This window comes from Scaptodrosophila lebanonensis, unplaced genomic scaffold (assembly GCF_003285725.1).
Source record: "Scaptodrosophila lebanonensis strain 11010-0011.00,11010-0021.00 unplaced genomic scaffold, SlebRS2 tig00000001-arrow-pilon, whole genome shotgun sequence".
In the NCBI taxonomy this organism is placed as follows: Eukaryota; Metazoa; Arthropoda; class Insecta; order Diptera; family Drosophilidae; genus Scaptodrosophila; species Scaptodrosophila lebanonensis.
Genome location: NW_022060529.1, coordinates 2569308 through 2587025, shown reverse-complemented (window position 1 = coordinate 2587025; position 17718 = coordinate 2569308). Strand labels below are relative to the sequence as shown.

The 17718-nt window shown below is 40.2% G+C and overlaps 1 protein-coding gene across 1 annotated transcript in view; it reads left to right on the top strand.

The window, feature by feature from the left end:
- The first annotated feature begins 497 nt into the window (after positions 1–497).
- LOC115634334 overlaps positions 498–17718 on the top strand; it is a 39232-nt gene continuing 22011 nt past the window's right edge. The window contains exons 1-2 of the mRNA XM_030531990.1: positions 498–1734; positions 1777–2016. Coding sequence (XP_030387850.1) covers positions 498–1734; positions 1777–2016 — 1477 coding nt within the window. The remainder of the gene's footprint in view (positions 1735–1776; positions 2017–17718) is intronic.

Genomic DNA, 17718 nt, shown 5'->3' with positions numbered 1-17718 from the left:
AATTGATTATTGATTTTGTCTAAGGCAGCAGCGAGACAGGCAGGGCTATTCAGTCATTGGCAAATTTACAGCTTAGCGGCCGGTAAAAAGCAAAAAAGGAAAAGCAACTTGGCAAAGGTTGCTAGCAGCAGAGAAACTTGCTGATAAGTGCTGCCAACAAACAATTGCAGTAAGAAACGATCAGTGTTGTGCAATGTCCTCAGTCAACGCACATAGTGTTGACCAGCAGTGAGCATGAAGACCTACAAGCGCAGCAGCAAGCAGCACGAAACGCAAAGCTAAGCTACAGCAACACCCGTAACGCAAGTGCCGCACAGGAGCGTCAAAAAGAAGCTAAAAAGAAGCTGAAACGAAATCAACAAAAAAAAAAGAAACAAACAAAAAACTACAGCTACAACTATTTACAATTCACCATTTACTGTTGAGCCCAGTGCGCAGAAACAGACGCCAACATAAGCCGCCTAATTGAGAAACTACGGAAAACCAACAAAAAGAAAATGTTCTTCTCGCTGGTCCAGACGCTTGTCTGTGTGCTGCTCATCAATGGCGGCCTCTATGCGCTGCACTTGAGCGGCAATAACGGCAACAATGGCAACTCTGGCAATAGCAATGCTGGCGAGCAACCATTGCAAGCGGCTGCTAATCGTATGTTGCATACGATCGCCACGGCGCCACACCATGCACAACATCAGCAACATCAGCAGCAACAGCATTCGCCACATGCAGGTGGCATACCCCCAGGGGGTGGTGGTGGTGGCGGCACTGGTGGCACACACCGAACAGCCGCTATGGCTGCCTTTGATGCCACCACGGGACGGCTAAATAAGGAAATCGCGGATATGGCGCAACTGGAACGCGAGCGTTTAATGCTTCTCGGTCTGGCCAAGCAGACGGCTGAGAGTCCTGCAACGCCAGCGGGTCATAATGGTCGGCCTATCATAGCCGGTCGCATCCAAATGCATCCCAGTGACGAGCTCGACGTAGGAGATTATCCGGCATTGCTGCAGCAGGCAGCTCGAGGCTTCATGTTTGGCAGCGTCGTCAAACAGCCACCCGCTCCGCTACCCGCCGACGAGGATTACGAGGAGTTGCGCGAATTCGGCCGCCGACCAGTCAAGTACGACTATGGGCGTGTGGTGCAGCCAGCAGATCGGGAACAGGAGCAGCAGCAACAACAAGCGGCGGCTGCAGCTGCAGCTGCCATGTATGAGTCGCATCATGGCTTTGGGGACTTTGATGATTTTATGGAACTCGAATCGGCAACCGATAACGGTGACAGCGAGGATTTGCTTTCAGAACTAGATGGCTACCAATACCATGGCTGGGAGGACGAAGCGCAAGCTTTGCCGGCAAATCCCTATCGCACCCTCGAGCAGTTGGAGCTAAATGCGCCCGAGTCCCTACAGCAACTATTTGAGCAAGAACAGCGCGATGCGCCGGCCAAGAGCCATGCCAGCCCTAAACTCCACTCCAATGGCAACTACAACATACGTGCGCAGCAGAAATGGGCCAGAAAACGCGCACATGCCCCACCCGGCAGCCAATCATCAGCGCCATCGCAGCTGCAGCGCAACATCTTTGGCCAGCATTTCAAGCAACAGCGCGCCAAGCTCGCTCTGGCCAATTCAGAGGCCACCGCTGGCAAGCATGCCAGCAGCTCCAATCGCAATGGTAACGGTAATGGCAATGGCAACGGCAACGGATCCGGCAGTAGTCTAACAAACTCAAAGGATAGCGGAAAGTCAACACAGAAAGGAGAAGATGTGGTTGATCCAGCGGCCACATCCACTAAACCGCACGAGTCCGCAGCAACGGCCACTGGTGATGCACAGCAGCAGCAGCAGCAGCAGAAGAAGGAGTCGGATCAACAGTTGCTTCATCCCAATCATAAGCGCTCCGGTAGCGCTGGAGGTGGCGGCAGCGGTTACGTGTCACCGCCTGTCTCGCACAGCATAGCCAGCCAGCTGATGTTGCGCACAGCGCGCGGACAGCGGCAGTACGATGTGCCACAAATTGGTGAGTACAAAACATCCATTTCAATTTTCTTCAAACCCACCTAAAACTTGTTGGACCTAAAACCTGGGGGTTGCTCGAATGCGCCTCTGACCAGGCAAAGTCTACAATAAATATTTGCAAAATGTTGTAGGCAAGGGTATTCTAGATTGTTGTTTAACTTGTGATTTCGATGCCTGCACCTGGAAATCTGACTAACGAAACTCGGGATATATTACAAATGGTTAAAACAGAATCTTTCCATACTACTCATGTATATTTCTATGTTTTGTTTCTGTTCGCAATCAAACGTTAAACACACATCAGAAGTGGTCGTTCCGTCTCTTGGTTTAGCTAAAGCAATATCCTTCATATCGTCGTTAATAAATCACATGAATTCCTTTCAATATATTGAACAAGTAAAAAAGCTAAAGCTGGGTGTCCCGACTTTGAAATACTTTGTACATATGTTTAGAATAATTATAGAAATGAAAAAAATTAAGAAAATTAAAAAAAAATTTTGATCGATTTTGCCTCTTTCGGTATTCGAACTCACGTAAATGTATAATTGGTGTATAATTGCACATTTCCAAAGCAATTGCGTCTATGGGAATGTATGTATGTATGTATGAGCGTCTATTCGTGTCTGTGTAAACATGTTTGCAGTCAACCAAAGCACCAGCATCAACAACAGCTGCGGGCAGCGCTTGGGCAGCAAATATATTTATGGCTATAACTTCTTGTTAAATCATAGTGACACTTGGCATACGGACACATAATCATTAACTGGAAGTATTTGTTGGAGTTCCAAATTCCAAGAGTTACGGAAGTTACGATTTGCGGGGGAGAGGGAGGAAAATTCCAAAATGCTCATTTTCTGCGAATTCATATCAGGCATCTTGGACTAAAATTTGGTGTTCCTAGGTCATATAGTCTCCGAGATATATGCGATTATACGAATGGAAAATCGGGAAAACCTCCACAAGGGGTAGTGGGGGGGGGGGGTAATCAAAAAAATAAAACAAACTTGCACAGCGTACACACATAACGCATCTTTGTGCAAAATTTGGTGTCTCTAGCTCTTATAGTCTCTGAGATCCAGGTGTTCATACGGACAGACAGACAGACAGACAGACATACTTGTAGATCGACTCGTCTTGTTATGCAGATCAAGAATGTATATACTTTATGGGGTCTACATTTTTCAGCTCGCGCAAACCTAATATACTCTTGTACATTTCATGTACAGAGTATAAAATTTGTAATTTGAAAATTTTTAAATTGCTGCGAATTTTTTTTTTTTTTTTTTTTTGCTTATATGAGAGAGACCACGCTTACAGAGATTTTTAAAACTGTATTAATTTTATTAAATCATGCTTTATGCATGATATAATAGCTATGTATACGGGAAAGCTGCACATCTGTTTTCAACAGCAGACTTGGCCGATGCCTGTATTTAATTAAATTAAATAATTTAATCAGTATAATTTTTGAAAATTAATTTAGCATTTTTTTCCTTTTCATTTTTTCCTTTTTGGTGGGAGGTACAGGGTATTTAAGAGTTAGGCCTGCTCGACTTTAGCATTCCTCTTTTTTTCTTAGTAATCTAGGAACAATAATATTTGGTAGCTCAGTCCAAACATTTTACAATTTTAAAAAACTTTATTGAGCTTTTGCCACTAATAGGGTTTGTAGCTTTCTGATAAAATGTTACAATATTTATATACTCACTTGGAAAAATTCCATGTATCGCTGCCTGTGCTGGGCCCCACCCCACCTCGACCTTGGCGTGCCTATTTGTTTTGGCCACATTTTAGCTGCTGCTGGATTCAGTTGTTAGTTACTTTATGACTTATTTTCGGTTGAGCGACCACATTGACCCACAATTATAGCTGTCCCTTGCGACGATAATTACAATTGCGCGTTATTTTTGGTTGAAGCCGCAATAATTTTGGTTCAATTTGTTTTGTTTCTGTTGACTTACAATCGTATGTATTCCATATTCTAGTGTTAATATCTTGAGACCCACGCTTAACAGGTCGCTCGACTTTTCGGCCGCACTATTGCATAATTAATGAGTGTAAAACTTGGTTTCTTTTGCTTGCGCTGGGAATTTAATCCACTTAGCTGCGTATACCGACAGGCCGATATGCCCATGTCGGCGGCATTCATCAATCATCAAACGGCAATCATTTAATAGATTGTCGGTAAATCATTTGTCAACAATTGCCATGCCACGATTGCCCGAGCATGAAGAAAGTTTCGTGTCAGTTTTTGAAAATAGCTGCGGCTGTTATAAATTCCCAAAAACTATTTTCTATTTATACTCGCGAGCGCGGCAAAAGTTTTTCGTCCTTGCATTTACCAAATTAGTCGCGTTGCCTGTCAATGGAAATTAAAGCTAGTGCTGGTCGCCATTCTCGGTCGCTGGTCGCTGGTACTCGTTTATCACTTGGCTGCCGTATTCGTAATGCTGCGCCTCTAAATTACTTTACAACAACTTCTAATGGCCAGCATGAATATAAAGCGAAAGCTAAAGTTTCCAGCGCGCTGGCGTTTCGTTCTGGTGCTGAGCCTGGCCCTTGTGTTGGCTCGGATGCGATGTAATCAATTTTAATTTTTAATTATCACTTTCAAGTTTAATAGCATAATGTCTATGACCATGAGCTAAATGCTATTGTACTATTCTTTCCCGTAGCGTTGAAGTACGATAAGTGGAGGCCAAGCCTTAATGAAAATTAGCGTCGTTTTCAGCAATATTGTGTCTGGGAGTGGGCCTGTATGTAGACAGCATTTTGATGAATTTTAAAATTGAAATGGGGCACTTGAATATTCGATAATGAATTGCTGTGAGTTGCGCTAATTCTCAGGCTCGTTCATAAAGAATTTAAATTGCACTTAGTAATAGACGATTTTGCATGAGAATGGGACCACTTTAGTTTGTTAAGCTCAAAAACTTTGATATGGAATAAAATGCAAACTAAATTCCTGAAAATGCATATTAAACTATTATTATTATTAAATACATAACACCTTGGCGGACGTCCTTATGCTATAAGGGATATAATAGTTTCGTTTAATGGCTTGATTGTTTTTACTTTGACTTTTAATTGAATCCCAATTATATACTTCGTTTCAATCAGCCGAAGAAACAAACTTTTAATATACTAGCACTTGTACAAAAGTTATAATCTTAGAGCTATATGTGGAAGAACTTGGTTTACGTTCGACTTTCTATTCGTGTGTAGAGGAAATAATGGACTCTACGTCCTTGTTGTAGTTGGCAATACAATTTATTTGCATGATTTGAGTTCATTGTGTGGAGGCGTCGCAAGTCCTTTCCTTTCATTAAAAGCCCATTCAATGGGACAATAATCAATTCTATGTGCATCTCTGCGCAATTTTCTTTGTTTACTCTGCTGAGCTTGTTGTTGGCATTGCGTGGAAAATTGAACGAAAACCAATATAATCTATATTTCGTGTTGGGTGGCAAATGTGGCACGAGTACGGAGTACGAGTATGGTATGGGATCAGGCGAGTGTTCAGTTGAATCCTTGGCAACATGTGAACATGTATTTTTGAAAATGCGTCATATTCACTTATATTTGATTGTTGCTTCCATGTTGTCGTTGTTTCCATTTGCGAGTACGAATATAAGCAACATGTGTGGCGAATAAAACGTAAATTTAATAATATTCCCAACATTGTCAAGAGTCTGTCAGCGACCTAGGCGGCGGTTGTCGAGCCAACCTTGAGCGTCATCATGTGTGTGTTTGTGTGCTGTTGTTGTTGTTATTTCACACTTTGCCGCCAAGGAAAATTACAATTGTTATTTCAAGTGTTTACATTGAAATTTATTACAAGCCCACAGAAACACACACACACAACTGCAGGTCCTCGTCCATGTGTGAAAAAATATATGTACACAGTACTATACTATATATGTTTTCCACATTCCAACAGTAGCACAACATTTTGCCTGGCAGGAAGTGTCAACTCTGACAGCGGTGTGAAAAATTGATGGGCTGTGGCTGCATATCCTGCAGCGCACTGACCACCAGCTAGCAGGAAAAATAATAATAGCTGCCAGCATTGTGTGTCAGAAAGAGGGCTGTTGTAGACCAATTGAAATATAACCAAAAATTGCCTTGTATTAATTGACAAGACTAATGTTTCAAAAAACCAAATTGTTCTGTTCATTCCGATTGAGAGCTGTGTACTTTCTTTAAGTAAATACCCTTCGGTTGTCAATTTGTCGATCTAACTTGTACATGTACCCGCCTTTTGTGTGTTTTACTCCAATTATAACCTTTTTGCTGATCACATATCCTTCGAATTCTCCATTAAGGCTATTTCATCATCAACTCGCACTTGAATCAAACAATCTTTAATCCCATCTTACTCTTTTTTCACATTTTGAATTTTATTTTAAGTTGTACTAAATTTTTTTTATATTTCAAGGTTTTTTTTTGTACTTTAAATGTTTTTTAAGTAAATAAATAAAATAAAATACATGCATAGATAGCTGTGGCTATATTGGCCAGAGTAATGAACAACTATTAAGCATAGGTTTGTCAACTTAGGAATTTATGTATGTGACTTGTTGCTATTGATATTGGTGTCCTTTGGCCTGTTCTGTCCGGACCACAAGCCACACTAATAATCTGCGTGTACTCGCCAATGCAACAAAATTGGCCCTGTTTTAGTTTCCTGGTGTTCGAACTATTTAGCATTCGTCGTGACTTATTTAGTTATTTGTTATTTTCTAAAACTAAAGTGCTAAAGTGCTAAAATACACTCTCTTCATTAGTTTGTTGAGTTAAATAAACCGTTCGCTTTCCTGTGACTTTGTTTGATTTACTTCAAGTATTTAATTTACTGCCGCTCCTGTATTTCCCTGTAATTTGTGTTGATGTAGACAACTATAGTCCACATATTTAGTACAGATGTGTTTTATTATTTTTTGTATTATTTGCGGAGCGACTTAACCCTTGATTGCCCTCCATTATCTACTTTGTCAGTTCCACGAAAACTTTACTGGTCACATCGCTTTTATAATTATCATTAAAATACCACACTTTTGTGCACACACATATACTTAAGTATGCATGAATGGGTTTGTGTGTAAGTGAATTTTTCCCACTAATTTAGGTTCGGAACTCACCAGGGGGCAGACAGCAGTCACACAATGACTGATAAAACACTCGTTTATGGTAGCCGCCAGAGTTTGACGTGTCATTGAGGGTCCTTTTGTTTCAACGCCCACGCCAATGTAGTGTCCATGCACACGCATAAACACATACATACGCACCATATGAACAATGTGTGCGAGCGGGTGCATGTGTGTGTGTGCGTCTATTGCGCACGCCTTTAGTTTTCACTTTTGTTGTTGACTTAATTTGTAATTCGAGTAAAATTTTCAAGTGGCTTCATGGAGCGGCGCGACATGTCACTTCGCTTCGCTTATCCCTGCAGGATGCGCCGCTAAATATTACGCAAATTAGTTGGAACGATATTGGAGCTGCGTGTGTGGGCGCGTCCGTGTGCCAACAGCATGTGCGTGGGCAGCTCTTGCGGCTCTGGCAGTCCGACGCTCGGCTCCTTTGGCTGCAGAACGCCGAGCCGTCTGAATGTGCAGTGGAAAATTTCTTAACACGCCGGACAGGACGACAGGCTGTCTGGTGAATTATTTCCATCCGCATCGTCACCATGCCGAAGGGGCAGCTATGTCCTGTTACATGCACACTAACTGTGGTTTCTTTGCCACTTGGACTGGGGGCACGTTTTAGTTTACTATTTACTAAGTATATAGGACTACACGAGTATATACTTGTATGCAAAGTAAGGTTGGTCAGTCAGTATGGGTATGATGTGAGTATAATGAGGTATTACTATATCTAAAAATACTTATTGAAATGTATAAATATAATTTTGGACACGAAATGATACAATAATTGCTTATTATTTGCGATAAAGCACAGAAAAAGTTGATTTTCTTTTGTTTATAAATACAAAACAATTTATTTTCCCCTCTGGCTGTAGTTGGTCCTTCGAGTTGACTTTGTCGAATTGCTAGGTTGCATTGGTTTTTTTGGATAGCTTCTAAAAGTTGTATACACAATTATAAATACAAAATCAATAGATAGAATCGCTTTTGGAAGTACATAGTACATATATTTTTTTATATAAATATTTTATTCATGCAAATATCAGCAAACACAAGCTAGCGATAATCAAATCAAATGAAAATATTTTTTAATAAACGCCTCCTTGTGTGAAGATTAACGTTAAATATGGAATCACAGAGTCCTCCAAGTTCTCTTCGACCGTACATACAAGTATATAGGTTGCGAACCAGGGCAACGAATTGTCAATCGTATAAGCGACTAAATAAGGTGTGTTCCGATAAAAAGTCTGGAACTCACCTTCAGAGCAGTTGAAGTGAAAAAGTTGATAAAGTATCCTGCAGACAAATATAGTAGAGAAGAGGTTATAAGATAGATCAATTGCATGCGATAATGCGATAAGATGAACGGGAGGTTATTTATAAGGAGAGTGAATAATAAAGGGCCAAGAACAGGCTTAGAGATAATAGACTTGAATACTATCTGGGTACTATTTTTAAGACATGAGGAAATCCAAGCTTCAACAGCTTTAATTATTAGTCCAAATGCTACCTTTCAGATTTATGGCCCTGACTTGTGACTATTAAAATAGTTAAGGATAGGTAATTGAGAAGCATCTTTTCATATCGACTCATTTATCAACCAAAGGACCAACCTGAATGAGAAGTAGAAAGTACATCTAATATTTCGCCCTCATGTAAATTGGGCATAAGTATAAAAAATCTTCTGTGATTTCTTTTGAAAGCCCACGCTCAACTGCCTTATTGTATCATGTGCATCAGCTCATGTTGGCATTTAAAGGTTCTGACGTCATGTTTGTGCTATTCAATACCTTTTAAAGACTGTATATACTGTACGTGTATGCATTTTGGCCAAGTCATCGCTGTACTGGCATATTGCTTACGCATTAAACAAACAACTCTTTCAGTCCTAGATGCACACTTCTTCAACATCAACATCACATTCAGTTTATTTCTGCCCCATGACCCACATAATATAAATATATCTTTTTCTTTTCTCCGATTTCAATGCTTGTAAGCGGTCAGTGAGTGTGTATTCGTATGTGTGTGTGTGTGTGTGTGTGGATGTGTGACACAATTGACATTTGCAGCTCTAGTGTCCGGCTCAAGTGGACCGGTCTGCTGTTTCTGGCCTTCTTAGGCTTTCCTAGGGCCTGCAAAATTAAACATGCGGATGGACCAACAGCGTGCTAGCATATCTACTTTGTACTCGTATGTGATTTTGTTGATATTGCTGGTGCTGCTATTGTTGCTATGTGCATAATTTTAGTTTATATTTTATGTGACGTCCTGGCCTAGCGGCTCCCGCTGTGCAGTTGACTAACAGCCCAGACGCATGTGCAAAAAATAAACTCACAGCTAATTAGCAGACTAATTTGCATGAACGAATCCCATTGGGTTGGGTTCGTGGAATGATGTGCGTGAAGCGTAAATGAATTGGAAAGCAGCGCCGGCCCTGCCTCTGAATATATGGCCTTTTATATCTATGTTTGGGTATGTGTGTGTGTGTGTGTGTGTGTGTGTGTGCGAGTGTGTGTGCTATGTGAAAATTTGTTAATGAAAGCGGCACACGCGCGCGGCATGAGTAGAACGTTGGACTTTTGACTCTGCTCTGCGTGAAAAATAAAGTACATTTTCACAACGGAATAGACCCGAAGTGAGGAGCACAGAGTCAGTTAGACAGGCCATGCAGCTCCGAATGTGTGTGTGTGTGTGTGTGTGTGTGTGTGTGTTTGGGTGAATCAATAAACAATGACATCATCAACAAGTAACTGAGCAGCATCCGAAGATTTTAGGACAGGCGCACGCCCATTTCCCAATTGCCGCCCATCCATGTCTATACAATTATAGGGAGGCAGAGAGCGCGCAGAAATATTTACATTAGCGTAGGCAAGAAGAGGAAGCAGCAGAAGTCCATTGAGCACCAGCCACAATCGTATGAGTGCGTGTCTATGTGTGTGTGTGTATTGCCTCGCCACCATTCAGCCAGTTTGACGACAGCAAACAGTTTTTTTTTCTTTATTTTCCGCCAACCAGCATGCATGAGTGTACTACGTAGTATACTCGTATATGCATAGTATGTCTGAACTTAGTTGATATTTCACTTCGTGTGTTCAGTTTGCGCGTCACTAAGCCGACTGGCTTTCAGAGATACAATTCGTGTTATTAGCAACCTACGTACATTCGAAAATGTGTACAGTCCATACCGCTTAAGGACTATGACGCATCGATATAAAAATAATGCTTTATACTTTATTTTCGGTTTTCAAAAGAAAAATTGTATAAATATATAAATAAATAACAATAAATAATTTGCATTTAAGATAAGCTTTATTCTTGTTAAGGCAAGGAATATTTCAAATCAAATTGCATAAACGTTACACAAAAAGATTTGGTACATAAGTATATTAAATAGGACAGTTATATCTTGAAAAGCTCTTTGTATTTCATTCATTTCTACAGCAACAAAAATATGTAAAATAACAATAAATTTCCAAAAGTGAAATCAGTCATTCATTATTTCTTTAACATAAATATGTTGTGTTTTTGCAATTAAAAAAAAAAAAAAACACATTCTTTTGGACAACAGCGGCCGACTTACTTTTATGCATGAGAGAGGCGCATGGGGACGGACAACTGGTCCCATGGGTCGCGGTCGCAATGTCTCCACCACAAATACCAAAAAAAAAAAAAAAAAAATAATAATAATATTTAGGGCCTTTGCAAAAGTTGTATTTATTTAATTTCCACTGTTTCGGGCAGCATAAACAAATGTGTCGTTGTGTTGAATTGCTGCTCAGTTTTGCTTTTAATGTGCATGTGTGGCATGAGCGTGGCGTGATTATATTATTGGCCCGATGGTACGAGTACGTGAATGATAAACAAACATAGGCATGTTTTGTATGACAAAGAAATCAGGTCCTGATGAAAACAAATAAGTGCGGATAGAGCGTGTGAATGGACAAGCAGCCGAACAGGCGGTGAGGCAGCGCAAAAATCTATAAAAAGACATGGGAATATAGTATACAAATTTACATGTGTGTATATTCCAACTTGAGTAGCTCTTAGTCATTCGCATGTACCAAAATCTCAAGCAAGAAAACTGAGTAATTGTTTGTATAGATACTCTAATACGTATGTGTGTGTTTGTGTGTGTTGTCCAACTGTGAGTGTGATTGTGTCTGTGACTGTTTCTGCGTATGTGTGCTTGTACTAACAACTCTCAATCTTTGCGTCAGTCGCAGCAACTCTCTGCCTTCGCATTTGCCTGCGCCTGTGTGTGTGTGTGTGTGTGCTACAATTTTTTAGTCAATGAAGCGTCAAGGACTTTTGCTTATGATATATAAGCTGTAAAAAGACCCCAGCTCAGACACGAGCCAGCCAAGCAGCCAGTCAGCCAGCCACAAGGCCTACCTAAGAAGATGATGCAATACATTGTGTGCTGAGCGGGAAAGAAACGTAGCATACTTTTGGGGATACAGCAAGTAAGTAGTTCATAGAGCTGCTTTCCCCGCTTTTCCCGCATTTCCCGCATTTCCAGCCCCCGCATGCCACACCAATACTTGCTAGTGTGTTTGCTCTGCTTGCCTCGACACCGAAATTGCCGGCGGCGTGCTTAATGAGTTGTGAGCTAAGGCAGAATGCGGATGTGGCCACTGACGCATTTGGCGCTGGCAACGTAGGAATTTATGAATGAACTGTGACACTCTGGAAGTGGCAGGCAGAATTACTGTGAGTGTGTAAGTGAGTGTACGAGTGGGGCATGAGAAAGAGAGGAGAAAAGACAGAAGAGAGAGCGATAGCGATAGCGGGAGAATGAGGGCTACTTACATACATACGCCTGACTAACTAGGCAAACAGTCAGCTACTTTAGGTAGTCTTCATCATTCTATATCAGTATATATACTAGAAATGTATGTGTGTGTGTGTGTGTGTTTGTATTTGTGTTGCCATTGTTTTAGCGCAAAGTGCGCGTAAAATTTTTGCTAAGTAGCATGAATTTTGCTAAGCTGACTCGCAAATATGGGCACAGTCATAAATAATGGGTTATTTATTGAGTTAGTGTGTGTGTGTGTGTGTGTAGGTCGCTTGTTTAGTAATTGGCATGTAAAGTAAGTAACAACAACAACAATTGCCTATTTACTCAGTCAGTACTTGGCTCAGTCTAATTGGGGTGTTTGCAAGTGCTGTCTAATTTAGCGCAAAATGAACTAAATACGCCCACCAATGAATACATAATGCCTAACAAAAAGTGCCTAATCAGCTCCTCCAATTGCAAAGTCATTTATTATTTGAGCACTTCAAAGCCTTGAGGGTGTTTTGATGGCCTTTTAACCACAGTTTAATTTGCGTAAGGATACATTACATCATATATTGTGCCCAAAGATATATGGCTGTTTAAAAAAGTATTCCTCTTCCCTTTGGAGCGCATTTTTGCGAATTCTCGGGAAATAATTGGTGGTGGGTTTTATGGGGTTTTATAATATTTAACATATAATGTATTTATTTTCTGTGCAATTATGCCCGAATACTCGAAAAATAAAATAATCCTTTAATAGCATATTCAGGTATGTGCGTACTCTTCTCTTTTTCCGTCTGAATTTTTGTGAATTCTCGGAGAAGAGCAGAACACAAATATGTTGGGTGTACAATGAAACGGAACATTGTGGTTTTTATAATATTTAACAATAAATATATATATTTTCATACTATTTAAGAGTAATTTGCAGTTTTTAATTTAAAAAATTTACCTCAAATTATTTATTTCCAACCATTTTATATACCTTGTATATACATATATTTTTTATAAATGAATAGTCTGCGTTGTAATACTTTTGTACCCTTTGTGTCGAAATTATTCTAATGAGATGTGTTTACTGCTTAGAAAATAATCCACTGCTTATTACACATATTTATTTACATGAATTAAATGCAGAATATGTATAAAGTTTACGAAAAACTTGCGGTTCATGGTTTTGTTATGTGAAGTACAAAATTTTATGAGCGCATAATCGTATTTATGTATGCTTTTTGTATTTTTATTATTGTATTTACGCTTTTAATAATCGAGCGGGTGTATCGGGACAGTCGCAGCCCAATGGGCAGGCAAATTTCAATAATTTGACTAATAAATAAATGCCTGTGAATGTGCTGTTGTGTGTGTAAGTGTTTAAATGTGTGCGCTTAAGTGTCCTCGTGTGTATTGGAATTTGTCAAATAATAAGCACGGGCATAACCAAACAAGGCACAGGCAGGCAGGCAGGCAACAATAATATCAACAATAAAAGCGCAAATGAGAGTGAGAATGGCGCGGACGACGCAGTAATGCGTTGTCCTTGAACCTATGGTAAATGTCTGCTATAAAAAGCAACACTGAAAATATCTAAAGAAATTTATAGGCTAGCCCAAAACTGTTGTTGGATAAAAATCTAGGCCCTGCGTCAGCGCCGAAGTGCGTACACTGGCACCAATACACGCACATCTACACACATCTGCTTTGCGTTTGGACGACACATATACTTCTTTCTGTATATAAAATCAAAGGCAATAAAAAACGATTTCAGGACTGCATCCCAGACCCTGAGGCGGAAATTAAAATCTGGAACAGGCAAATACGCTGAGCTGAGCTGGGTGAGTGCCTTTAGCAGACAGTGTTGTTGAGTGTGTGTGTGTGTGTGCGTGTGTGTGCCATGCTAATGCAAATTATGGCTTAAATAAGCTGGAAAGCAAGTCAAATGCGATATACAAAAACTAAAGCCTACTCAAAGGCGCACTCAGGCAGTACGCTCAAACGTGTTACCAGCTCAAACGTACACACATGCACACAGACCAAAAGTTCTGAGCGCCGCATGTGCGTGAACTAAGCTCTCAGATACCCTGCAATAAGAGTAAACCGAAAGCTAATCCAATTTGAGACTAAAAGACAGAAAAACAAGCGCTCATGCATGGATGTATCATGCTTTCTAGAATATATTTTCAAATATACATATACGAATATCGTACGGGTACTGTTGTAGAGTTCATAGAGTCGGGATGCACTTTATAGTGTAACATACGCTGAAAGGATTTCATAACAGCCCTTCATCCTTCGGGTACAGTTGAGAGGGTATAAAAAGCTGAGTGTGGAACTGGAGTGGCGTGTCTATGTCTGTGAGGTGCACAACTTGCATAAAAGTGTGGGCCGGCTACCGATCCAGGTTGCCTACTTACTACCACACTCACAAACACACACATGCACATAAACGCACACCGAGCAGCTGTGCATAATGAGGCTCACACGCGCATAGCTGCATGCATAATTTAGCAGCCGAGCAGACAGGCAATGCGAAAAAAGGGGATGAGGTAGCAAGCATAGAGTGGAGCGATTGTGCTTTTCTTTTGCCGCCTGTTCCGTCCTGACCTTTTGCACCCAAAATAAAAAATAACCCTTTTTATTCCTTTGCTCTGCTCCTGCTCAAAGGTATGCAACATTTATAAGTGCGTTGTCATATTTTAATTTTCAAGCAATTTAGTTGAAAATTTACAACCTGCAAAGGCGTCGGCACCTACAAATTGTCGAGGTCGGATGGGATCGACCCATTTATCAATGACGGGCGCTGCACACCACACTGTATGGGTATACGCGTAAATTATTATTTGTAGCCTTTTTCTTTATTTTTCCCATCTGTTTCTGACTTATCCACTCGACGAAACGTAACGCTGCTTTGTCAGTCCGACAGTTTTTAATCAATCATTTGTTTGCTAACAACTCTGCATGTTGTATTGTTGTTCGTAGCACCGCCTGTATGAAAATTTATTTTTTGAACACAATCCTTTAGTTGAAATTGGATAAAAATATATTTGATTAAGTATCAAATACACGTACATGTAGTGAGCACAATTTAAAATATTTAAATATGGAAAACAAATAGCCCACACCTACAAAGAGATTTTCTCTTTGAACGATTTTCGATATTAAATTACTTATTCGTAATTATTTTTTTCATCAGTGACACAAATAGGTACACAGTCTAGGCATTTAATTTGAATAAATGTTTCTTAGAATTTTCGATGAAAGTAATTTTTTTATCATCAATTTGATTTTAACTCGATTTCTAGAGAGTTTTTATTTTTGTTTTATTAAGCAGTCAGTGGAACACTATAGCCGGACACTTTTCTAAGAATATAGTAATTATTCTTGAAAAAGCATGGGATAAAAGCATGGGATAAAAGGAGCTTAACCAATATGTATGTATTTAGAAATCGTTAAAGGTATACATTTATTTTGAGTGAATTCCCAAGTTGATAAAAAAAATACCTACAATGTTGGCTTTAATGTACAAGTTATAAAAAATAAAATAAAATTGTACAATCTGTAAACTAAATACAAGATACAAAAGAGCAACCGCATGAATGAAAAGGACCATCAAACATTGGCAGCACTTGTTGCCCAGCCCTCCAAAGTGAAGGGTCAGCGCACTTGAGCAAACAAAAAGCCGCACCTTGTACGAGTATAAAAAACGCAAACAACCGACGGGCTAAAGTACGTAGCGCCTAAATAAACACTAGGCTTAATACATATGTATGTTTGTCTGCTTGTATGTATAGTGAATATGTTTCTGTGCGTAAATTTGGGGAATAATAAAAAGAGAGCAACAGTCGTAGCTGTTTGGGCGTAGCTCGCAAAATTACGTATACGCACGGGCGTTATGCGCACTGCTATTGCTGATTGGCTTGGCGTTCCACAAAATTTTAAAACAGTCGACGAAGCCCACAAATTAAATTGACCTTCTGTGGAATCGACTGAGCTGAGCTGCTCGTTAGCAGCTGCCAGTGGAAACGTTTCAAATAAATTCAATTTCGAATCAGAACCGATAGTCTGCAATTGGCAGATACCGGATTTTGTTGGATGCGAATGCGAATGCGGATGCGGGTACGGGTACGTAAATAAATGTCAAGGTATGTCAGCGGTTGATTTTGTTGCCGTTTCAAGACAACTTTCGCTATCAGCATTGGCGACTTTGAGCCTTAGTTGAAATTGACAGGTGGGCTGCAATTAAATAAGATTTATATGTTGTCAGGCATTTCTGCAGGGCCTATGTGATGGTGACATGAACATGTGCGTCGGCTTAACGGCATTGCCAATATATTTTTCTTATATGTCCGTTAGTTTTAGCATTAATATGCGAGCAGGCGCTTCTGTGCATGGCCTGCAAATGACCTTAGCTGTCAATTGTGGTAGAACGTGGCGTGTGTGTAACAAGCGATGGCTATTTGCTGGCCGCCTAAATATAGCGACAATAAATGGGCACTATATCAAATGAAATTCCTCCTGATAACATTTCTTCCCATGCTCAACATCTTTGTATTATTTATTATTCTATAGCTGTTGCAGTAGTGGCTAAATAAGATGCAATAACAAAATGCCTTCCAAGTTATTTTATTTAGCTTAACTCCATTGTAGTGTATAAGCTGCTGCCTGTGTTTTCAATTTTCAATTGAATATTGTGTCAAACAATAATGAAATATATTAGAACATAATTGGAAAATTTATGCTACGAAAATGCTGAAATATCTTACTACTTGTACATGATTGATGATATACTAGTATACAATAAAATGTTTATTAGCAATACACATTGTCTTTTCCACTACGAAAACGCTTTTGCACAATTTCTATTAATAATTGAGCTGCAATCCTGCAACGATTGCAAACAGCACTTAATGCGAAAATACTCTTAACTTATTGTGCCACGAAATCTACTTGAGCTGTACTTAACCGATGCAATTGTATTTCGATATTAATTAATTATCAATACAGAAATGTTTTGACAATGGGCACTTGGTCGTCATTAGGCAATCAAACAAAATGTAACTAAATGTATCTAGAGCATTTCAGATACCGGATAAGCTAATGGCCATCATCTCCCTGGGCCGCCACACGCGAGTCCCACCCAAAGCTGTGTAAACAGCTCGTTGCAGGTGCAGACCTGTACCCCAGTACACCCGTACATACATACATATATACATATTACTGGTGTGTGTGTGTGTGTGTGTGTGTATAACAACAGATGACGCAGTGAACGGTGTGTGTTTATTTTTAGCGGCAGAGTGCCCAAAGCTATGCACCATTATCTATACAACTTACGCAAACATACGAATAGACAGACAGTTAGATAGGCAGGTGGAGGGGCGGAGAGACAGTGAGTTTACAGACTACAGACTACAGACAAGTAGATAAAAAGGTGAAGGAGGAGTCGGCAGTCAGATAGACAGAAGGACAGACAGACAGACAGACAGACAGACCGACACGCATACATGCGTAGACAGACATTCACAGAAAATGAGCGAAATTAATACGCGACTAACGTTGCTTGGGTAACTTGAGTTGCCTAGCAGCTCGGTTCGGTCTTTAACCTGCTGGCGGATTCGCGCTGCTCGCAAGTGAAAGTGGTGCGCGAAAGGGGGCAGGCGGCGGCTGCATTGCCAAGCCAAGCTGCATTATAATAGCAACAAATTATATGCCCAGTTGTCGACACACACATACACACACAGGCACCTTCGTCTGCTAAGCCCCTAGCTCGTATTGAGGTCACTGAAAT